This window comes from Larus michahellis, chromosome 2, assembly GCF_964199755.1.
Source record: "Larus michahellis chromosome 2, bLarMic1.1, whole genome shotgun sequence".
In the NCBI taxonomy this organism is placed as follows: domain Eukaryota; kingdom Metazoa; phylum Chordata; class Aves; order Charadriiformes; family Laridae; genus Larus; species Larus michahellis.
This window is the reverse complement of record NC_133897.1, coordinates 142,226,174-142,251,207: the sequence shown is the minus strand read 5'-3', so window position 1 is coordinate 142,251,207 and position 25,034 is coordinate 142,226,174. Positions and strand designations below refer to the sequence as shown.

The 25,034-nt window shown below is 38.7% G+C and overlaps 1 protein-coding gene across 1 annotated transcript in view; it reads right to left on the bottom strand.

The window, feature by feature from the left end:
- The window catches only part of SLC26A7 (solute carrier family 26 member 7), a 71,396-nt gene extending 51,732 nt beyond the window's left edge, over positions 1-19,664 (bottom strand). Inside the window, exons 1-2 of the mRNA XM_074573643.1 lie at positions 19,316-19,664; positions 3,363-3,473 (exon numbers count right to left, since the gene is read on the bottom strand). Coding sequence (XP_074429744.1) covers positions 3,363-3,473; positions 19,316-19,508 — 304 coding nt within the window. The 5' untranslated portion in view covers positions 19,509-19,664. The remainder of the gene's footprint in view (positions 1-3,362; positions 3,474-19,315) is intronic.
- Positions 19,665-25,034: the final 5,370 nt, after the last annotated feature.

Sequence of the window (25,034 nt, the reverse complement as noted above, 5' to 3'; positions counted from 1 at the left end):
TTTAAAGTGACCTCTCACCAGTTTCAGTGAGCTCTCCTTGTATCTATGTAGTGAATACTGTTCTGCCTTCACCTTGGCCTTCACAGAGTAAACTTCCCAGCATGAATACCTTGGGAACCCACCAGGGACACCTCCACCATGAAAAATGATCACTAAGTCCTAACAAGTTTTGCTTGTTATCCTTCAACTGGCTAACAATTAACAAAAAGACTTTTCTTCTGTCACAAGGGCAACTTAGTTTCTTTAGTAACCTTTGGTGTTGAACCTTATCAGTAGCTGTTTGACCATTATGTTATCTGATATTCAAAGTATTTCCTTTTTCCATGGGCTTAGTAACACTCATACAATACTCTAGGAGATCAGTGAGGTAAGATTTTCCTTTACAGGAGTCACATTAACTCCTCTCCGACAGACTTTGATTTTATATATCTTACCGGTATTCTTATTTTTCCTTATAGACTATAATAAGGGTGAAAGATGGGTCTGCAGTTCCCAGGATTTCCTACAGAGCTCTCCTGACATTGCAACTGCACTGGTAAATTGACAGTCCTATGGCCTTGTTATACCCTTGTCAGAAAGGTGTCCACCAGTTTCCTTCCCAGTGTCCTATTTTGATGTATTTAAAGAACTTTTAACTATCAGTTTGATCATATGGCACCCTTCACATTCCTCCTTTTAGCCTTCTAAATGTCCTGTATATTTTTGACCTACCACATTTCATGGCTTTCCTGCTCACCTCATTTGGTCAAGCTTTCTATTTTTCAAGTGCCAAACTCTTCCCTGTGACAGTCACCTTAATTTTCCCATTGAGCCGTGAAGGAGTTTTTTGATCACATTTTCTTTTTTGAATGATGATACACATTCTACCTGGGCCTAAAGTTCTGGGTCCAAAATTTAAGAAGGATGTGAAGGTCCTTGAATGCTTCCAAAGGGGGGAAACAGACCTGGTGAAAGGGCTGGAAGGAATGTCCTATGAGGAGCAGCTAAGGACTTTGGGTTTGTCTAGTTTGGAGAAAAGGAGGCTGAGGGGCAACCTCTCTACAGCTTCCTGAGGAGAGGAAGTGGAGAGGGAGACGCTGATCTCTCCTCCCTGGGTTCCAGTGACAGCATGTGTGGCAGTGATTCAAAGCTGCGCCAGGAGAGGTTTAATTTAGACATTAGGAAGCATTTGTTTACCAAGAGGGTGGTTTAACAGTGGAAAAGGCTACCTGGAGAGATGGTTGATGCCCCAAGCCTTTCAAGCATTTAAGAGACATTTAGACAATGCCCTTAACAATATGCTTTAACTTTTGGTCATCCCATCTAGGTCAGGCACTAGATGATTGTTGTAGGTCCCTTTCAACCAAAATATTCTTTCCCTTCTCTCTTCTCTTCTCTTCTCTTCTCTTCTCTTCTCTTCTCTTCTCTTCTCTTCTCTTCTCTTCTCTTCTCTTCTCTTCTCTTCTCTTCTCTTCTCTTCTCTTCTCTTCTCTAATGCTGGTAAGTGAAGAGATTTGTCACCAATGTACATGAGGAATTTCAGAGCATTTGAGGATCTGAGGCAGGTGGTATAGCTCCAGTTCAGCCTGCGCACCATAATTCCTTAACTGAGGCTGGTGGAATAAGTGCATGAGACAGTGCATTTCTACTGAGAGGATCAACAACATATGTCACACACATTTATTTAAAAAAATCTTCAGGACAGCAAGAGAACTGTTTTGTTTCTTTTTTTTCCTAAGATCAAATTCTCTAATAGACACCTGTGAAAGCAACAGGTTTGCACACCAGAGAATGTGCAGGAATCTGTGGCTGTGGAGTTATGGGACTCTCAGCAAATTGTTCTCTGAATAATATTCTCTCCCAAGGACAAAACATCAGACTTAGCTGCTTGTACTTACCCATTTTATCATTTGTTTTCATTACTAGAATTTATGTCAGCCAAATATTTCTTTATTTATTTTCCTACATATGCAATGGATTCTTGTCTTCCTAATAATCTTACACCAATAAGCTGCTGACAATGCACTGAGACATTATTAATTTTTAATTGAATATGTTTTAATATGTTTAAGAAAAAAAAAGTTCAAAAAAAAGTATACTAATATATCTCTACTCAAGTGTCAAAATTATTTTCCAGTTTCTAAATTTTCGCTTTTTTTGGAATGATTCTCTTTCTTACATGAGCTGAGTACATTCCATCACTCATTACAGCATCAAGTCAGTAACAGCATCCACAAGCATCAAAAGGCTCCAATAGTTTCTGTGCCTTTACGAAAAACAATCTTTCAGCCTTCCTTTTGTTGTAAGAAAAGTTATAGCTGTTCAGCAATTTTTAGTAATTTCCTTGAATGTTTTTGAACAAAAAAGGTGATCAAAATAGTGGCTAACTTCTTACTAAAACATTTGTCAGTGCATACACTTGAGCAATCAGATTTTGCAGAGTTAATTTTTTGTGCGATTACCCAGAACCACCTTTCTTCCTTTCAGGAGTTTTTCTCCTCCACAAGGAAAACACACCTCCTCCCTGCTTAAATCTTCTGATGACCACAAAGGCTGCTTCCCTTCACCCGGTCCTATCACGCTTTACTACCGGGCCTGTCTCATCCTTCCTGCAAACTTGAGAGGCCACTGAGTGCCCGCTTCTGCACAACAAATAATTTGTGGTTCAATCTCATGGGTATTATTTCCAACTTTGGTTTATAACTTGGGTTCTTTGGAGTCAGAGCATTCGTCAAACCATTAGGAGGTCAAAGTCATTCAACTCTTGCAGCTGCTGTTGGCTTTGCTGAGGGTAGACAAGTAACTCATAACTACTAACATAGCACCCAGGACGCAGCTTTTACTGCCTACCTAATTACTCTGCAAGTGGACGGGAGTTGTACTGAACCCATTGAGCGAATCTCTAGCTTTAATACTATATCAGGTAGTAGGCACAGAAAGCCTTTTTTTTCTGAGAAATGCAGGGGTTTTTGTGTTTTAGACAGGTGGGAACTAATGTATGTTTTCTACAGTTTAAGCAGCAGTCGAGCCTTTTTCATTCCTGTTTGCATGTATCTTGTTGGCTGAACCCTTTGTTAAAATTTTAGCCTGAAGCAGATTTCTAAAGTAGAATTAAAATAAAAAAGCCTTTAGTAAACTACAATTACAAAGGAAGTGTCAATGCAGTATTAAATTATAATGGCAGGAGAAACTCTAGTATATTCTTAATGAGGCTCTTTAAAGTACTTAAACTCACAAAAAATAGTTGTAAAAAGAAGCACAAAAACATCTTATTTCTGTTTAGTCTTAGATAATTCTCCTTCCATTGATCTTATAACAAAAAAGAAAAGTTTTGGCTTCCAATTCCTTATTTCTGAAAATGTTTTTAGCAAATAGACACTTACCTGTTGCAACATGATGTCCCATTCCAAATGTGGCATAAATAATGACAGGAAAGAAAGAGCCATATAAACCAAAAACCGGATGGACTGAAGACAGGACCGCAAAGGCCAGCCCTATGGAAAGTTAAATGGAATTACTTCACTATATGAAGATAAAACTGTTCTGCATTCAATTTTTTTTATGAGGAAAAGTCTACAATTTTATTAAGAGCAAGAAAAAAGCCACCTTCATTTACAAAAACCTAGAGCACAAGCCAACTAGTGTACATTGAGTATCAGGAAGAACTGTGGAAGGGTTTTCATCTATTGTCTCATGAAAATCCTCACACTTTCTTCTGAGTCTTGGTCACCAGCAGAAATAAATGGGTCACAGATACAATCTATGGCATCAGCTACCATGTTTCCAGGTTGTCACCGTCAGTGGTTCCAAACATTTTTTTAATAGCCAGTCCTCACAGGAGGATGCACGATTGTTTCACCCTCACCCTGACAAAGATGGGTTTGAGACTGCCAGGGCTCCAGGCACAGATGGTTATTTCTTACAAACAGTTCAAAACCTATAATTTTGGTTTGAATGGGGCCCCTTCAGTCTGCTTTCTTCTAATTTCTTAAACAAAAAAAAAATAATTCTGGAGTTCATTGTCTTTAGGTGCCTGGGGTTTTTTAATCCCTTAGGTATTAACTTTTTTTGTTGTTACATAAAGCTGTTGGGCCAGAAACGGAAAGTATTTTACTTCTGTGTTGAGATGGAGAATAAACTAAATCGGTTAGGATTTAACTTCACAGACCTACTAGTTACCTTCATTGATTAGCTGTAGAGGACAGCATCTGTCTTTTTCTTAGAAAGTCTTGGAATACGCCAAGAAATCGTCTTTTAACAGAGACAGAGGAAGGGAGGAGAGGAGAAGAGGAAGGAGGGGAGGAGAGGAGGGGGGAGGGGAAATTTTAAAATACATCTATTCAAAAATTCTGATGCCTTCTTTTAGGCAGAAATGGACTTCATTGCTCTTTTGCCTTTTAATTAGCGTATCTACTGATCATTGCTTCTGCTTTGTTCTCTTAGCGCACCATTATCGTGAACCAGGAAGCTCTTTGAAACATCCATGTTCACATGATCAATAAATATAAAAGAAGACACTGACCCAAGAGCAACACAGAAGGATGTGCCTGAGGAGAATAAAAACAGCACAGGAGAGAACTGCATGACCCTATCCAGGCAAAAGTAAGCACGGGGAAAAAAAGTAGAGAAAAGGAGATAGAGGTTTTTGAGGCTTGTTCAACACTAGAAAGCTCTTCCATTGTAACCATTTTATGAACAAAACCAAAAAAGAAACAATAACTTTGTAAATAAATCATGACTCATGAGTAGACTACTACTCACACAGATATTCCAGTCTTGCAAAAAAGCATGTTGCAAGGATGATTTATTTTACTCTCCAGAAAGTAAAAGAACCAGCAAAGTCAGTATAACTTCAGCCACAGATTAATTATAACAATATAATTGAAATGAAATTACCTCTGTGTGGCCAAGCATAAAGGAAATACACAAGATTCAGTACTGAATGCTGAGTCAGGTATTTTCTTTACAAGCACTATTGGAAGAGGTCTATAAATCCTGGTTAAGAAGATCTGCAAAATTCTCTATATTTAAGAGACTCATTCATGAAATGAAAGGAATTCTCTAACACTAAACCAGAAAATTACAAATATTTTCATTTGAAAATGTTCTTATTTCCAAAAATTCCTATTCACACACTGCAGAACAGCTACACAATGCATAGAAAACTCACCTCGGCGAGTTCCTTTACATGCTCTCCTCCTCACGTGTTTTTTTCAAATGTTTGGACTCCATCAGTTATTACAAGGGAAGTACAAAAACTGCCACTTTGCTGGGAAGGTTAACAATTTTGAAAGGTATTTCTTAAAATATCAAGCCCATTTTGCAGAAAACAGATTGTGTTCATATTATTCTCAAGTTTGTGCTTGAATTGTGTTAATTTTGGATCTTGAAGTTTTCCTTATACAATTTGCACCGTTCACTTTGAATAGGTTTTCACCCCAAGTAACTTAATCACTCAGTTCAAGAGGAGGTCAGCTCAGAAGCTGTACAAAACAAAACTGAAGGGTACAGTAATACACCGCAGGCTAAGCTAAAATATTTCCAGAAGAGGGACTACTAGCTCTTTTACTATTCAATATTTCCAATTAATCCAGGATTAAGAACAGTATACATTGTTCTTTCCTCTCAACATTTACATGGAAAACAAGGGTTCAGCTACCGCAAAATATTCAGTCACCATCTGGCTGATTCTTGCCCCTCTACATGTGTTTACTTTGGTTTTGTGTTTCCTAAGACTTTCTGAATCTGAAACACTTGACAATTATGGCCGGACTGTGTTTGATCCAGCATAAACTGTACATGTTGTGGGTAGAGCACAAGGAGCTCAACCCAGCCCCAGGTCACGCACACAGAAACTGTGTCAACATCTCAGTTCAGCTCTCTGAACAGGGCTGAGGGGTACAGAGAGGCACAACCTGAATGAACCCTTACGGCCAGGAGAACTGGCTGACAGAAATCTGGCCTGTAAAACTGTGGAAAAGGGGCTACTTTACTCACAGACTTGCTGCTGAGAAATATCTCTTGTTTACAGGCAGATAACCTAAACATAAATCTGGCCCCTGTTTTTCCCTTTCACATGTAGCCTTTCATAGTCATAGAATCATAGAATCATTTAGGTTGGAAAAGACCCTTGGGATCATCGAGTCCAACCATCATCTCCACTCTACAAAGGTCTCCCTTACACCATATCCCTTAACACCACATCTAAACGAGTCTTAAACACATCCAGGGATGGTGACTCCACCACCTCCCTGGGCAGCCTATTCCAGTGTCTGACCACTCTTTCTGTGAAGAATTTTTTCCTAATGTCCAGCCCAAACCTACTCTGCTGCAGCTTGAACCCATTCCCTCTTGTTCTATCGCTAATTACCTGTGAGAAGAGACCAGCACCAACCTCTCTACAATGGCCTTTCAAGTAGTTGTAGACAGTGATGAGGTCTCCCCTCAGCCTCCTCTTCCTCAAACTAAACAGTCCCAGCTCCTTCAGTTGCTCCTCATAAGATTTATTCTCCAGGCCCTTCACCAGCTTCGTTGCCCTCCTCTGCACTCGCTCCAGCACCTCAATATCTCTCTCTTATTCAGGTGCCCAGAACTGGACACAATACTCAAGGTGTTGCCTCACTAGTGCTGAGTACAGGGGGACAATCACCTCCCTCCTTCTGCTGGTCACACTCTAATACAAGCCAGGATGCCATTGGCCCTCTTGGCCACCTGGGCACACTGCTGGCTCATGTTCAGCCGCTTGTCAATTAGAACCCCCAGGTCCTTTTCTGCCAGGCAGCTCTCCAGCCACACTTCCCCAAGCCTGGAGCGATGCATGGGGTTGTTGTGGCCCAAGTGCAGGACCCGGCCCTTGGCCTTGTTGAAGCTTATACCGTTAGCACTGGCCCATCAATCCAATCTATCCAAGTCTCTCTGTAGAGCCTCCCTATTCTCATGTAGATCAACACTCCCGCTTAACTTGGTGTCATCTGCAAACTTGCTGATGATACACTCTATGGCCTTATCAAGGTCATCAATAAAGATGTTAAACATAAATGGTCCCAACACCGAGCCCTGAGGGACACCACTTGTGACCGGCCCCAGCTGGATTTAACTCCATTGACCACCACTCTTTGGGACCGCCCATCCAGCCAGTGCTTGATCCAGCAGATTGCATGCTCATCCAGGCCATGAGCTGCCAGTTTTTCCATGAGAATTCTATGGGGGACAGTGTCAAATGCTTTTCGAAAGTCTAGGTAGACAATGTCCACAGCCTTTCCCTCATCCAATTATCGGGTCATCTTGTCATAGAAGGAGATCAGGTTCATCAGGCAGGACCTGCCTTTCATAAACCCATGCTGACTAGGCCTGATCCCCTGCTTGTCCATTCTATGACTTGTAATGGCACTCAACATGATCTGCTCCATGACCTTCCCTGCTACCGAGGTCAGACTGACAGGCCTATAGTTTTCTGGATCCTCCTTTCTGCCTTTTCAGTCTTTTTGTATCAAGTTTTTAGAAGTAGCGTCTCGTGTTTTTTCATAGTGAGGTCATGGCAGTCAGAACAGGGCTAAAATTACTGGCCTTTGACTCTAGTCCTGGCTCTGTTTGTTACCTTTTTGCTCCCATTACTGAAGCATGTCAATCGTGTGCAAGAACAGAGAGGCATTATAAAACAGAATTAGTAAAGACTTCAGGCTTTCTGATTAGGCATATAATGTTCTGAAGGTTCAAATACTTTTAAAGATATAATCAGTAGTATATTTCAGCTCACTTCATTAATTTTCATATTAAACTGCACTACAATGCATTCCATATGCTCAAGTCAAGTCAAAAGACAGGAAACATTATTTTAATTTTTTCATTCCAAACAGTAATAATACTCAAAAGAAATAGATCATAAAATAAGGATCCCACATAATCTTCACTGGTAATATGGAGAAGCCTCCATGGCAGTGACATTAAGGTTTTCAAATAAGAATATAAATTCCATGGAAAGAAATGCAAACAAAGAATGAACAGTAAGTTCGGATACAGTACATTAATATGGTGGTTCTTTGTTTTAACCGCCTCCTTATCATAAGATAACATTGTGCGACACAGCTTCATTGAAAACCGTGCTCTCTGACTAGCACGAGACACATAACAATCCTCTGGCATGCTGCGCTGAAACACAGGAGATGTTTCACCACTGCTGGTAAATGTCAAATGCAGATAACTACAAAAATACAAGCTTGGTACAACTAGAAACAAGGCCATGTCCTACCACAGGAGAAAGGTCTCTGTTAAGTTGATAGTTTCTGCTAATTAGACCAGTGCCAAAACTACAGCAATTAAAAATATTTTGCATAGAAAGAGCTATGAATCATCAGAGTATGGTCAACTAGTTAACAATTTTCTGCATCTGGAAATACACTCGTGATATATAAATATGTTCTGAGGAAAGCTGTACTATGTCTTTTGGAAATATGATACTCAAAGCAGAAATTTAAATGAAGAAGCAGGAAAAGTAGTAAGTCTATAATTAAATTGAGGAGTTTCAAAATATGCATCATTAACTACTGTGAAAAGCTATAAATGTAAAAGTTTTTCTGGTAGTGTATATATTCAAATAAGTTTTTGTTATTGTAACCTTTTATTCTTAAATGTGACTATATTAAGATGGTCTGACCCAAATTTAGGGAACCCAAAATGACACTAACATATCTTATCCCACTCAAAATCCTATCTGCAGTTGTGGTCACTCTCTGATGCTTCAGAAAAAAATAATTTCTCCCTTTGTTCACAAAGCTGAATTATGTACTAAGAAAGATATTTCTCATAGAACCCCTAAAATGTAGAAGTAACTTAAATTTAGCGAGTCTTCTATCAATCCCTCCTGGAGAATCAACAAAACAGACACCCAAGGGTTCATACTGCAGGCTTTAATTTCTAACTCCAGCATAGCTAACTTTTAATGAAGAAAAAAAAACCAAGCAAACACAGCAAACATTTTTAATATTATATTTCATAATGATTTTCCTATACAAACCTACAGTTCTGGAAGATTCTTTGACACTGGCCTGTTAAAAACTATTAATACAAAATTATCCGTTGGAAATAATGTCATTTACCTCCAAAAACTGGAAAGCTCATTATCCGTTCTCTCAATGGTGCACACATACACCTCATGCTTGCAAGATCTCTGTTTCCTAATGATACCATTTGCTGGGGCTACACATGCGGATTATACCTTCTGTCCGACTTACTTAAAGACAAAGTACAAAAAGCTTAAAGTCATTCTTTAGTTCTTCTGTCATTCAAAGCCTGAGGCAAATAAAGAATGTAAAAGAAAGATGGAAGGACAGATTCTGAAAAATGTACCATGAATCTTTCAGAGACCACACAATGTTGAGATAGCAACCATCCTCTCTTTTTTGAAGGTTTTTTCAATGCAGTTCCTTCCCATGCAACTGTCTCCTTCAGTCTGGTGAGAATTAAGCAACTCAGCTGTATTAGTCGTAGTACCTGAATTCACAGTATTTCACAGTATCTGAAATTCAGCTCTCCCAGTGTACAATCTGACAACCACATCAAAGGTATGTTTGAGAAAGCACTGTTATACTCTGCCACATTGCAGATCTCCAGATACTAACGCTTGTATCTTGATGTTCAAAATAAATGATATGCAAGTATTATGGTAGAAGAAACAAGTGGACTGCATGACCCATTTATGAAGTCTCTGTTCAAGATATCTTGACCCTACTGTACATAAATAAGCTTGGATACACCTAAAAACAGACAGAAAAAGATTATATAGTATTTCATTTTAATGAAGCTCCTGGAAAAAGCTATGACTCTTGACAGACAATCAGAGATTAAATGTTTAGACCTCTTTAAGATGAATTTAACACAATATCTGAACACCACAGAGATTTTATAAACTATTATATAGAGAATTCTATGACCTATTGTACACTGCTCAACCATAATAGCTGAAGAATTTGGCCATCTCCAAAAACAAGGCATTTTGAAAGTGGAGTATGAGGAAATTCCTCTGCATCTCTGTAAGAATAAACAGAGAATGAAACCCATAAGAGCTGTCTGGCAGGCAGGTAACTATAAGGTAGTCTTTTGAAAAGTATCAACGCTGCGGAGAAACAAAGACCAACGGTGGCTGATGACAGGCCTTAATCAAGATGAACCGGACTTTTTGGAATCCGTGAAAAGGGCATCCATTTTGTCAAATCGGTGGCCGAGGATCTCAGCACTAAGAGTTTTCCTGATCTCTCCGACCTGGAAGATCACTGGTGAAGTCACTTCTCCTCCTTCCTTCAGGGAACCAGCGCTTCCCGGGTTTGCCAGTCTCTGTCCATGGTGCTCAGCCCCTCCCCAGGCGCAGGGATGGGACATCCGCGCAGCTCACCGCATCCTACTGAGGCGAGCGTACCCGGACATTAGGCTCCAAAGGATTCAGAGGTCGTTCAGAAGCTGAATTCACATTTCTAGTAGTCTGTCAGATAGGTCTGTATTAGCGCATGTGTAACTTGGAAGAATTTTAATGGATATTAGAAATGAAATATTGCATGCACAGCAGCATCACTGCGTTTCTCTTCTGCTGGAGAGTTTTATAAATAAGAAACATTGCCCTGCATTTACTTACTAACATGTTACATTTCATGATCAGCTTACATCATTATTCTTTGTATGGGAGAACTATAACAGAGTTCAGCTGGACACTTTCTTCCACAAATCATTTATGAACTACATAGATTCTCCAATGCACATTCTCTAGGAGGTTTTTCTGGCTGTGTTTCCAAATGTGCTTATTCAATTTCATCTACACATGATATTTGTATGCCAGATGTATATTTACAAGACAGATCTACCCTTTAATAAAATTATTAGCTCCAGTTAGTCTGCTCAGAGTATATTTATGTCTACATTTATGGTCAGAGCCTGAAAAAAACCCCGGCAACCATCACCCTTGAGAAGACACAGCTGGGTTTCCTCCATGAAAAGCTAAAAAAAAATAATATATATATAAGTTTTTGGCATCGTGCCTTCCAAAACACTGGGCACCAGTTCTGGAATGCATGAAGGCAGTATAGTTCATTTTTTTAATGGCAAGGTCTCCAGCCAGTGTTAAGGAATTAGTTGTTCAGCAATAAATTCAGCCCAAGATTAAATTAGCTTTAATTAAAACATACAAAACACACCAATCCTCAGTGAGTTATTATTGGGCTTGCAGAATGAAAAAAGAAGTTGGCAGGAACAACAATACTGATTTCATCAGATGCCATCTACATATTTCACTTTTAGAGGAAATATGTCTCAAGGGCCCTCCACCGCCCCCAAAAACAGCCCACCAAAACCCATTTGAGCCAAAGTATTTCTTGTTCATGATAGGTCATAGGAAAGGCAGCAAATATATAACACTACATATAAATTCTATATGAAGTATATCCATGTGCAAGCTGACTACAAAAAATATATATTAAAAAAAAAAATTACAAACACTGCCATAGTCCCAAATCTGATAAAACTGAAAATCCAAGTCTTATACCTACATGCTTTCACATGGGCAACTTTTGAGTATATGCCATATAGCACATGGACAGATGTTTATTTCAAAACTAATAGCATAATGTTTATGAATCCAGAAGAATACCAGGAACTTAGCAATATAAAGATTGAATCCAGAAATACAGTGACAGTATTTTAGTTTGAAAACTATTAAACTCTTTTATAGATACACCTCAGTTCAAACATTCCCAGTTTTTTGAGCAGCAGCAGATATTGAAAGGAAACATAAACCTGTGAAGGAAGCCCCTCATGCCCTGTGCTCTGTTCCCTCTTATGACAGGTAAACATGTAATTTAGTACACCTATGAATAGCATTATGTGATAAGGAGATATGTCTTCTTATCCCAATATTTTAATGGAATATTTTTAGAACTACTTCTAATTCTAAGTCTAAACATATTCATGCTACTTTACACACATCTGTTCGTGTGCTGCAACTGTCTTTTACTTTAAATGCCTTTCCTGATGACGAAACACCTTCTCACGTTTTAGTTAACCTGTCCAAGCCATTTCAGTCTTCTCCCTAACATAATTTTCATTTTTCTGAACCTTCTCCTAGCCTTTTCTTCTCCTACTGAAGTTTGGAATCACCTTCCATGAATAGAGGCAAGCAAAGTTATACACTATACTTCAGATAATGGACCAACAGTCAGCATTACAGCTTCTTTGCAGCTCCTAACCCACCTAACAACCTTTTTTTGTCTAAAAAATAGGCTAATTATTTTCCACTAGATTATTAAAACTATGCCTAACTGAGATCATCAGCAGAGCTGTCTTTAGAATGCATATATAAATCTGAAGCAAAGCCCACTAGCTGTGCTAGAGCCCTGCTTCAGATTTGGGTAGCAGAATCAAACACTTTATTGCTATATATGCAGGTACTATTTTATTATCATTAATGGGAAATACACCTCTATTGCTTGCATCTGGTCCAGACCCTCATCTGCAATGCAGGTTTGTAACTTGGATACAACACTATACCCACTGTGATCCAATCATGGAATATCATTTCAAATTTGACAGAATCATCAAAGGTAGCGGTTGCTGGACCTGTGATGTCACTTATCTATTCTTTCAGAATTATGAGATGATGATTACCCATCTCAACCCTTGATCTGAATGTGTTTCATTTTCTGTGTTTGCCCCTAGTTAAATATCCATGCGCTTGACCATTTCCCACATGGGCAAAGTCATCATCCTTCAGGAAAACTGAGACAAAGTACTAATTTTGTGCTGAAGCTTCAGTTTAGACCAAATGCTTAAGCAGAAAGTACCATGGCTTTGATTTGTCTTCTTTTCTCCTAAGTTTGAAAAAACATTTGTGGTTTTGGGTTTTTTTGGAAGGGTCTAACTCAGTTGTGATGTTGGAGCAAACAATTGGAACCTCTATTCTTTGCACCATAAACCATCAATATAGTATTGCATGAGTCATTTCTATGTTTCAAGCAAAAACACTTTTGTGTTTCTAATTTCCCTCCTCATACACTTTTTTATTTATGGACAGTGTAAAGAGCTCCAAGATGATATAATGAAAAAAGCAGGCTGCAAGTATTGTGATCACCCAGTGAATGACAAAACAATTTAAATTAAGTCATCTATTTGTCTAATTATGAGTTTCTCTGGTCATTAATGGCTTGCAAATGAAGATTATAATTATGAAAACCTCGAGCCAGATCTTGGAAGAAGCTTGGCGGGAAGGGTTGACATTTTCTGAAGTTAGGTACCTACATTAGGAATTTACATCCAGAAAGAGTAAGACAACTTCAGGTGTTAAGCAGAGCACTAAATTTTTATATTATATACTGTCCTAACCAAAATACTTCAGATACATTTGTGTTCCTTAACTATACAGAGAAATGATCTACATAAATAAATTATGCACACTAACATATATTTTTAAGCAGACTAGCTTTGGGGATGAAGTTCTCGTGATGAATTCAGTTGCACAACAGAGCCTATATTTGTACAAACTTTTTCAGACAAACTCAGACTTACTTTTTTTGCAGTCCATGACAGTCAGAGAAGCTTACAGATGGGTTGCATCTTTATCTACATGGCTTCTAGATGCCAGTCTTTGTGAACAGTACGCATAGTTCTGCCCATAAAAAAACACCAAAACACACAAACAAAAAACCCAAACCACAAATAAACACATTCTAAATAACAACCCAAAGGCAAATATTCAGATGTGATGTACCAACCAACACACATTGCATAACTTGAATCCCGCAAGAAGGCACAAAGCTATTTGCTTGAAAAGACAAGATTGGATGAAGAAGGCAAGCAAAATGGATTAATCGGAGGTGGATCAACATCTTGGTAATGAATAAATGATGCCAGGAAAGATCACTTCTGAAAGGCCTTGAAAGTAAAGATGAATAATTTGCTTGGTGCAATAAAAAGTTACCACAAACTGTGAAAATGAGCTAAGCATCTGCATTCTGAAGAGATATGAAGGGGTTATAGCACATGTTCAGAAGGCTACAGAAAAAACACGATGACAGCTTTATGAGACTTAACTACACGGAAAGACTGCATCATAACACGTCTTAATACTACCATGCAAGGAAACTGAGAAAAATTGAGACACAGCGTGGAGCTGGTGAAGGATCTGGAGAACAAGTCTTATAAGGAGCAGCTGAGGGACCTGGGGTTGTTCAGCCTGGAGAAAAGGAGATTGAAGGGAGACCTTATCGCTCTCTACAACTACCTGAAAAGAGGTTGTAGAGAGGTGGGGTTCAGTCTTTTCTCCCAAGTAACAAATGATAGGACAAGAGGAAATGCCCTCAAGTTGTGTCAGGGGAGGTTTAGATTGGATATTAGGAAAAATTTCTTCACCTAAACTGTTGTCAAGCTCTGGAACAGGCTGCCCAGGGAAGCGGTTGAATCGCTATCCCTGGAAGGGGACATGTAGATGTGATGCTGAGGGACGTGTTTTAATGATGGACTTGGCAGTGCTAGGTTAACAGTTTGGCTCGATGATCTTAAAGGTTCTATCCAACCTAAATGATTCTATGATCAATGTATGCTTCTCAGGCAAGTAGGTAGTGTCCAGGTCACATGAAAAAGCCACAAAAAGATTTCTGGTATTATTGTGACAGGTCAACAGACAAGTTACAGGAAAGAAAACAGTAAGACCTGCCTTTAACCATGTTGAACACAAACTGTTTGTTACCCAGAATGCCACAGATATAATGGTTGAGAAACATCTCACCTTAATTTGGATGTCTATATCATCAGTGTCTGCACACTGAGACAGTCCACTGTTACACTCAATGGAAATCTTACCAGTCACACTTAACGAAGTAGATGATTAGATTTAGTCAGATGACAGTGGTGGGCTGATTGCGGCCAGCAGCAAAGTACCCACCCAGCCACTCGCGCTCTCCCCCCTCAAAGGGTGGGGGAGAGGATCAGAAAAGCAAAAGCGAGAAAACATGGGTCAAGATAAAGACAGTTTAATAAGTGAACAAAAGAAAAAGAAAAAAAGAAAGTGATACAAATGCAGTCACTCACCACCTCCCACAAGCAGATTGAACACCATAAATTTCACTAAATCTTATCAACCAGATCTCCGTTCACTAGTAAGGAATGCAAAAGCAACTTCCCCACAACTAGATACCTACACTGCAGAACCTTTGCGTTATTAACACTATTTCAATTTGTAGAGCAAAAACAGATTAGGCACTTATGAGACACCTATATGGATCTAGCAATTGAATTTGTGTGTATGGGTGAGGAACACAAAATGAAACAGAAATAAAAATCTTGATATGATGACTGTCGATGGGGTATTAATTAATTTTAAAGGGAAAGGGAAGAGAGGAATGAAGTGCTAGTCCAAGAACCAAGTTAAGGATTTGTTTGTTACTTTAGAGATATCTTGCTCTAGTCTATATAAAAAACAGATTTTTGAGAAACACAGACAAATCAGGTGTTAGACAAACACCAAAACATGAAAACTCAATTTTTTTAGCTGTCTGTAAAAGTATATAACAGACTTCAAGACTGGATGACAAAATTCATTTTAGATTCAAAGGTTATTTTTCAACCTTAGATATCAGAGTACAAATAAGGATTCTATGTCTGAAAAATAAGGTGTTGAGCTCAGTATTATTAAATGATAGTTTTCCGTGCTGGAGCTAATGAAGCCTAGTTTCTTTTACTGGTTTTGACTCACAGTGGACTGACTTTGTAGTCTGAGACAGTGCAAGCTACAACTGAATCTTTCCAGCAATTGGTGCATTTGAAAGGGCACTTCCCCCCACTCCACAGGTTAGCTAATGCCTAAGAAGGTATGAGTTTCTATTATCCCTTTTTAGAGCTTGTAGGATCTGTTTCCACTGGCCATTTTCATGCAATTTGTAGAAACATAATTATCTTTGACACTTCTTTGTCCATCTTCTGTGGAATTAGCTAAAAGACTCTAAAATTAGAGGACATACACAGAGACCATGCAAGTGTTGTTTCATTAGATAAATAGGACAGAAGAATTCAGCAGTGAATTTTCAGACTCACGAATTAGGATTAACTTGGTATATTTAGCAGACAATGAAAGAACTACAGGAACACTGGGAGAATGACTGCTTGGTTTCAGCAATGACTCTTTCATCACAAATAGCGAGCAGCACAACAGGATAATCCCATGCCTTACCTTCCCACCTCCCTGCACCCCTCAGTCTCCTCTCCCCAACTCCAGTACTGAGTCTATTAGTTGCACTGAATGCTGTCGATCATTAGATTCCCTCTGAATGGTCAAATATGACTTGGGCATGTTTTAAATAAGTTTCGAAAGCATTTGAAAAGCAGCGCCAGAAGATTCACTCTGGAGAAATTATTACATAATTTCTTATGGATTCTTTGATAATTATTATATTCCTTATTGGACAACATTGTGAGAGAATAAGGATAATGCCTTTAGGCACAGAGACATACGGTTTTAGCTTAGCTCAGTGTTGGGCAAGGCAACACCTTACCTTCTAAAGATCCATTTCTTCCACACCGCTCATGGAAGTAAAGACAATTAAATACTCAGGTAGCACGACTTTCTTGTACACCATTCCTAGACTGTCACCACAAGACAAGTTTCTAGTTTACGTGTGTCATGATGGAAGATATTTAAACCTTAACTTACATATGAGCTCAAGTGTTTCAATTTTCAAGTAGTTGACTTGAAGGCACCTTACAAGAATTTGAAGGCTCAAGTCACATTTAGAAATTAATAATTTTGACCCTGAAAATCAGACGATTAACAGTAGTAGCTCTTTAAAACTTTGTCCAAAATAAAAGGTGTTCCGAACCATCCTATATCTTTATAAAAGACTTTTTGGGAGCAAATATTATCCGCATACATCAATCGCTGGGATTCCTATTAATTTTCTCTTTTGTTTTTCTCCCTTATAAGGCAGACACCAAAATCTGCTATTGGATAGGAATTCTTCAGAAACAATTTCTGAAAATTCTGTAAGGAGCAGTTATGAGCATTATCTTTGTTGCATTCACTACGACACACTAAGGATAGTGACTTCCCTCTTTCCTTCCTTCCTTTACAAAGGGAATCCAGCTATGCCATCTAAAATTTAGATTAGATATTGGAAAACAGACACATTCCACCAGATGAGACCAGCTGCCAACCTGAATATCTGAACATGGCCAATGCCAGATGAGTAAGAAATGTCACAGTAGGAAATTGTGAAAAACGCAGCTCGGAAGGTCTTTCTTAATTATTCTTAAGCTATTGGACTGCTCTGTACCCTGGAGTGTGCAGCTTTCATCACTCAGAAAATTGTTGCATATGAATACAACTGCAGATTTTTCCATAACTTCCATAACTCAAGCTTATTTACATATACTTGAATTTACTTAAACATGTTGCTAGAACACCAAATTACACTGTGCTCTGCCTGTCAATTATCACTGGTTACCAACTTTTTCCTACCATTGTTAGAATTTCTACCTTTCATTTTATTACAAAACTTCTTGGTTTATTTTGTGGGTGGAAGGAAACACAAAAGACAGAAAAATTTGGGGTCTCCTCCCTTCATGCTATATAACAAATGGGACATTTAATTTTCTTGCATGACTCTCTGCGAAAGCATTAAAGGATAGTCCAGGTAACTGGAAGGCTTACAACACTAGGAAAAGAGCTAATGCAAGCAGGGTCTAAAAAAAATATGGTTTGTTCGAGTTAAAGCACCACAAACATGATAAAATGCTTTGGTATCTAACTCTCCTCCTTTTCCATCCCCTAAAATCATTCTGAAATCTTGAGAAGTAGTGAGGAAAGAGAAAGGAAAAACAGGTCAGCAGGAGAGAAGGGTTGCAGTGCATTTGTTTTTAAATAGCATAAAATAAAGCATAAAATGATTTCTAGATCACATAAAGATAATCTAGAAAAACAAAATAAATATTTTCTGTCTTCACTGGATCTTCTTCAATTTATCTGTTACGTTAAATTACTTCTTGGTACAAGACTCAAACAAGAAAATCCTGGCTAAAACTACCAGCAGTGCAGCACTGCTGTTTAACTTAATATTTTTGATGAATTTCAACATACTGTTATTAGCAGCATTTTAATTATGATTGTTGTATATGCACATACCAGTGAAATTAGATACTTTACAGTGTTACGGTATGAAGGTTCCTAAAGTTAAATCATGCCAATGCAGATGTTCCTAATTACTTTAAAAGCACAAATACTCACACAAACTGGTTGGTTCCAGCTCCAGCATAACTGAATTAAATGAATGTTTATAATTTAACAACATGAATGGTACTTAAGTACAGCTAATGTAGGAAATTGTTAAGAAATAATATATATAGTTCACACAAGGGAAGGAGTTAAAGTCCATCTGAGACAGGTAAGCAGCTGTGATTTGCTTGAGACAAATACAAAATATTGCCAAAAGAAGGTGATGTTATCAAAGACACACCAAAACCCAACAAAATCATTTATTTCCCAGTAGCAATCACTTTACAAACCCAAATTACTGGGATTTTAGGTTTTGTCATTGTGCAGGCTTTGGGGTTGGTGAGTTTTTCCTTTTTTTTTTTTTCTTTTTTTTAAGCTGCCAAATGGAGCCTAGCTCCACCCCTACTTTGTATTGCTGCTTGAAAAGAGACGTGGTAGGTAATGTAATACTGCGTTAAATCAACACAGGAGCTGAAGTACGCAAGCCGCAGATGCAGGCAGATCCTCTCCGTGGGTAATGAATATACCTGACAGACGCACCCTTTAGGCACAGAAAGTTGTTAAGTTTTCCTGCTGTGCCCCAGGCTTTCACAGGTAACAGTTTAATGCCAATGTTTACTCCAGAACACTGTGTCATACAATGCAATTATCATATAGACATACTTTTCTTACCTTTTGAAATATGGACAACTGGTCATTTAACTGATAAAACATTGTATATAACCATACACTGTATGAATACAGAGTTATTGCTCTCTGATTTTCTATACTAAGTCTTCAAAAAATTGTCAAAGGGACTGGATATGTAGTAAAGTTTCAGCTCACAGAAATTAGCTTCAATAACACAAGGCAATTCTATCCACATTTGCACATCCATTATACACACATAAGAGTTAAGACTATAATGTTTTTCCTTATACTTTTATTCAGATTAAATCAACAGTAGATATATAAGCACATCTTTTGTTTTAACTGAAGCTTTAAGATAATATTAAAAAGAAAGAAAATTAAAGTAAAAAAAAAAAAAAGGAAAAGAAGACGAGACCAATTCAGCATGACCAGATTTCAAAATATGAATCTGAAATGTGTTAACTGTACCTTGAGTCACCTGCTGGATGGCTAGCATCACCCCAGAAACCGTATCAGGAATCAAGTTTTCCTTCCAATTGTAGGCAGGCATCCATCTCAAGATGGGCAGCCTTCTCATGCACCAGAGTTTGATATCTTCAAAGCGAATAGCCTGGATCTTCCTCCAGACTACACTTCTTTTTCTTTTTGCCCCTGTCATCATTCCCACCCCGCAAAAGCAGTTCTTCCAGAAGAGTGAACAGTTGAGGAATCACCCTGATCTGTGTCAATCTCCAGTTTTCTTCTGAGATTTTTGCAGTTTCAAAACTACAGAGAAAAAAAAATTAACAGAAGCACTTAAGATTTCTGCAGCTGCTCTCTAACTACACTCAATAAAAACTCTTATTAAACACTTCAGTCATATAAACAGCTACGTGAAATGCAAGAACGACTTATAGCAAAGATCAGATTTTCTGCTCTTTGCAAAAATTTGGTCGAGTCCCACGTTAGTTTGTGATCCTTCCCAGTAACCTCCTGCTTTATATTCCCTGTAATGCTCGTGCTTTTGGCCTCAGTCCAGTGGCAAAATGAGGTATTACTGGGTGTGTGTAGGATATAGGCTGGGCTATGCTAATAGGAGCGGGAAGTGCCCAGCGGAGCAGGCATCCCCCTGCCAAGCCCAGGAGAGCAGCCTTCGATCTGCTGGGGGGAGCTTGTCTGGCCGCGGTAGGAGGGCACGAAGTCCTCAGTAACCCTGGTGCTTGCAAACTTGTTTTACTCCGTCACTGTTTTGTCTTCTAAATTACAGTTAAAAGCTTATTTATGTAGAAAATTCCGAACATCAGGTAGCAATAAATCCTGCTGAAAACATATACAGATTTTCTCCAGAGGCAGAAGTCTCAGACTAAATTGTACCAAGCTCAAAGTGCAGTGAAGGACTGCAAGCTATCAGCTCCACGTGGGAAATGCCAAAAACGCTCGTGACGATCATTCTTTTCCAAAGCTACCCCTTTCTTAGTCGCTCACCCAGCAAAGGCTGCCTCCGTGAAGACAGTTCACCAAGTAACTTTTGACCTTGTAATAACTTCATGCACTTTGTGCATGATACAAAGTGCTCAGATACAAAGTGATACGAGCATGGAAGAGGTTTAAATGTCAAGACATCTAAACGCCTTGTCTGATACGCAGCAAGGACACAGTGGCATTCCTCTAAGATTTGTGTATCTCTGGATGGCAAAGAAATTTAAGTTAAAGTGTAAGATCCATCACATGGGCAAAGTGTCTTCCCAATCGCTATTCTGCAGTAAGCAGTAAAAATTATATTTTTTTAATAATTCAATTTCATTTATATAAATTAATTTACATATTATTGTTTAGATTAAGATGAACAAAACTGAAGCATTGTCCACTCAAAACAACTTTAGAAAAGTAAGACTTTGTTTGTAAATGCAATAGGGAGAAAAGCCCAAGAGCAAACAGACCACTGATCATTCTAGTGAGTGACAATCAGGTTATGCCCACTGTTGTGTCCTTTAGAAGTGCAAAGGGAAAAAAAATAATAAAAGAAATAGCAGGAAAAGATTGCTTCAGACAGACCTTCACTTTTAACTATTCCAGGCATAGTTATTCTTTGCCCTGCCCATCCTTTATCCATCTACACCTTTTAAAGAATGGAAGAAACACACAAGAGATATTTACCTTACTTCTGTTCACTGGAATAAACCTTTAAGAATTGATTCTTTTTTTCTTTTCTTTTTCTTTTGATTTTTAGTTTGTTTTTGTTTGGGTTTTTTATTTGTGTATGTGTGTGTGTGTCTTTGTTTATAGCTTGAAAGTGCTGTTCAAGGACTTCATAATCAAGGCTTTTATGTCTGCCAAGTGTTTCATGACACAGACCTTTCCCTACTTTCGATGATCAGAAGTGGACAGGAATCCTTTGAGCTACAGTGAGAGTTACTCAGCTGCAGGGGCTGCTTAGTTTCGATAAAGTGTTCAGTACCTCTAGCTTTAATAGCAATTACTGGAGGGGAAAAAATCAAAATACATTTCTACACATAGATATGTATATATAAATGTACCCAAATCTGGGTACTTGTGTAACAGAGACTAATTCATATTTGTTTTAAAAAAATATCTTTGTTCACTAGAAGCTCCGACTGTTCTGAAACAAAAAAAAGACATTACGAAACAAAAGAACTGTCACTAAACACACAAGAACATACTCTCTGTTCTTCAAACTTCAAGCATCAAAATGCTGAAGCTGTTTGAAAAAGTCTGTAATTGAGATTTTCCCATCTCATATTTGCAGAGTCAGTAAATTTGGACAGTTTTCATCAGTCCCAGATTAGTATCTGATCCCCCAGGATTAGCCACATCAACAGACTTTTGTCCATCACCAATAACAAGGAATGATTTCTCTCTATGGGTGTGTGCATGCATGACTGCAAGTATCTTACAACTAATACTTGAAAATAAGCCCTGCAAGTTAGACACAGACAGAGCTGCACATGCAAAGTCTTTGGGATGTCCGTGCTGACGTGGAATTTGTGTGGAAATCTTGGTTTACTCCAACAATTGCTTTGATGGGTGAAAAAACTGCATCATCATTAAATCTGGAGTTGATAAACGTCATTAGTCTTGAAAAACACTGTTCCTTGTTGTAACTTTGGAATTAATAAAGTACTCTTAGTTAACGGTGACACAAAGCAACATATTACTTACAACCCCCCAGATGAAGAAATCAAAATTTTTGAAAGAAAACAGATGTACAGGTATGCACAACAGCAAACATACATCTCACTACACAGTAGTCTAACATTTGAATCTTAAAGAAACGTGAGAAAACACTTTCCTAAAACAGATTAGTATCCTAACTGAAACACATACTCTATCATGCACATGACTTTTAAAATGTTTCCCATCAGGTGGCTTTCATTAACCTATAAAACTACAATCTATAAAGCCCCCAAACCATGCAGGCTTGTCATACTTCAAACTGTATCACGATGTACATGAGCTACCAGGACTGTCAGACCTCTGCTTTCCCAAAACAGGTGTATAAGACTTAGCTTTCTGGAAAAACAAAGGATAAGTGTGAGGACCCTCTGCTTTTATGCATTTAAGTCAGAGTATTCACATACACAGAGCTGTAAAGTTAGATCATTTACAATTAGCTCTTTTGACGAGCTTATATAAGTGAAGCCTATTTGGTTTTTTTGTGGAAAATATCCAATACTATGACTCTAGTAGTGTACATATGTAAAATGCTAAAAAGATATCTACCGTAAGTCAAAATTCAGAACACAGATAGTACATGAAAGGAAAGAATGATCGCATCATAGATCAGATCTGGTGGGCTTTTCAAACTAGCTTTATAATAGGTTCAGTGAAAAATGAGGTAACCTCTGCGGGGACAGTCTATTTTCATCAGCTCCTCTAATATTTACTTACATTGGATATTTGTACACATGGTAGATACATGGAGTTAGGAGGTTTGATTCTCTGGCTCTGGCCGCAAAGGATAAAAAAAAAAAATAAATCCAACACTTTACTCCAACCTAGACCTCAAAAAGAAAAGCTTCTGTCAAACTCTGAAACTCTGAGGTAAAAGTCCTAATCCCCACTTCAGGTAGAAGCAGCTTTTGCAGAAAATCACTGGACCCTTGCATGAGAACCCCTTTTAATCTTCGCATAAATTGACCAGAAAGTTCAAGAACAATAATCAAGTTTACATATGTTCGGATACAGTTAAATGAAGTTATTCATACCTTAGGCAGACATAGATGCCATGATGGAAATAATGTGACTTGCTCTTTGTAATTTTTCTCAGGAAGACAGATCATTTATTTAATATCTGCAAACATACAATATTAAACCAATTTGGACTAACTAAATGTCTATTCATAGAATCACAGAATCACAGAATAGTTCGGGTTGGAAGAGACCTCTAAAAATCATGTAGTTCCAACCCCGCTGCCATGGGCAGGGACACCTCCAAATAGACCAGGCTGCTCAAAGCCTCATCCAGCCTGGCCTTGAACACTTCCAGGGATGGGGCAGCCACAACTTCCCTGGGCAACCTGTTCCAGTGCCTCACCCTCCTCAGAGTAAAGAATTTCTTCCTAATATCTAACCTAAATCTCCCCTCTTTCAGTTTAAAACTGTTACCACTCATCCTGTCTCTACACTGCCTCATAAACAGTCCCTCCCCATCTCTCCCGTAGGCCCCCTTTAGGTACTGGAAGGCCGCTATAAGGTCTCCCTGGAGCCTTCTCTTCTCCAGGCTGAACAACCTCAGCTCTCTCAGCCTGTCTTCATACGAGAGGTGCTCCAGACCTCTGATCATCTTTGTGGCCCTCCTTTGGACTCGCTCCAACGGGTCCATATCTTTCTTATGTTGGGGACTCCAGAGCTGGACACAGTACTCTGGGTGGGGTCTCACCAGAGCGGAGTAGAGGGGCAGAATCACCTCCCTTGACCTGCTAGCCACACTTCTTTTGATGCAGACCAGGATATAGTTGGCCTTCTGGGCTGCAAGCACACATTGCCAGCTCACATGAGTTTTTCATCCACCAGGACCCCCAGGTCCTTCTCAGCAGGGCTGCTCTCAATCCCTTCACGCCGCAGTCTGTATTGGTACAGGTTGTTCCTCTGACCCAAGTTTAGGACCTTGCACTTGTCCTCGTTGAACTTCTTGAGGTTCTCACAGGCCCAACTCTCTAGCCTGTCAAGGTCCCTCTGGATGGCATCCCTTCCCTCTAGAGTATCAACCACACCACTCAGCTTGGTGTCATCCTGCTGTATTCCGGTTGATTCACACCATTTGTTCCCCAAAAACATCCAGTTCATCCAAGTCACTTGCCCATGCTCTCTCATCTACCCTCACTGGGCAAGGGAAAGTACATGCTATCATTAGGTACATGCATCTTTCTGGCTGTCTGGCCGCTGCCCAACTGAATATATAACAATTGAGCTCTCCTCAACTTTTCTTCAGTGGTGTAACAAATTTTCATTCTTCCTTGTCCTTTATCCTGACCAACAATTTCTATGAACTCAGTTTTGATACTGCTGTCTTTCGGCCAGATGCAGATAAAATCGGCTACAGGATTCAGAGGATACTAGATTAAAGACTTGAGAAAAAAAGAAAAAAACAGGCAAAAACCTTGGTTACACAAAGGTTGTGTCTCTCAGGAAAGATGTCTAAAATTCCAAGAGAAATCATATGAAAAATTCCAAGTATGTTTGACAAAACATAGCTGGATGGGAATGAGAGTCAGACTGAACTAGGTACTACTACAATCGGACCAATCTGTGCAGTCCGCTCATCACAGAACACAGCACATGAGAATATTATATAAGCTACTAGAATGATAAGAGGATGACAAAAAAAATGGAACAACACCAAAACAGTGACAAAACCCCACATCTTCAACAAAGCATTCCTGAATTTCAAGAATTTGTAAAAAAATAAGTTGTTCACATATATTACATAAAATATTAAACTAGACCACATAAACTGCATATGTTTAAGTGTGCAAATTATTTACTACCAAAACTGAAGGAACTTAACCATCTGAAATTCTGGTGCATCAAAACCAAACATAACTCTCAAACTCCGAAGCTTCCCAATACATCTTACAAAGTTGGATGCAATGCATTTATTTTCAGGAATACCTAACTTTAAAAGTACTCCTGACTTCAATCATCAGATACTTAAGTGTGGACCTTAATTGAACAAGATATGATTTTT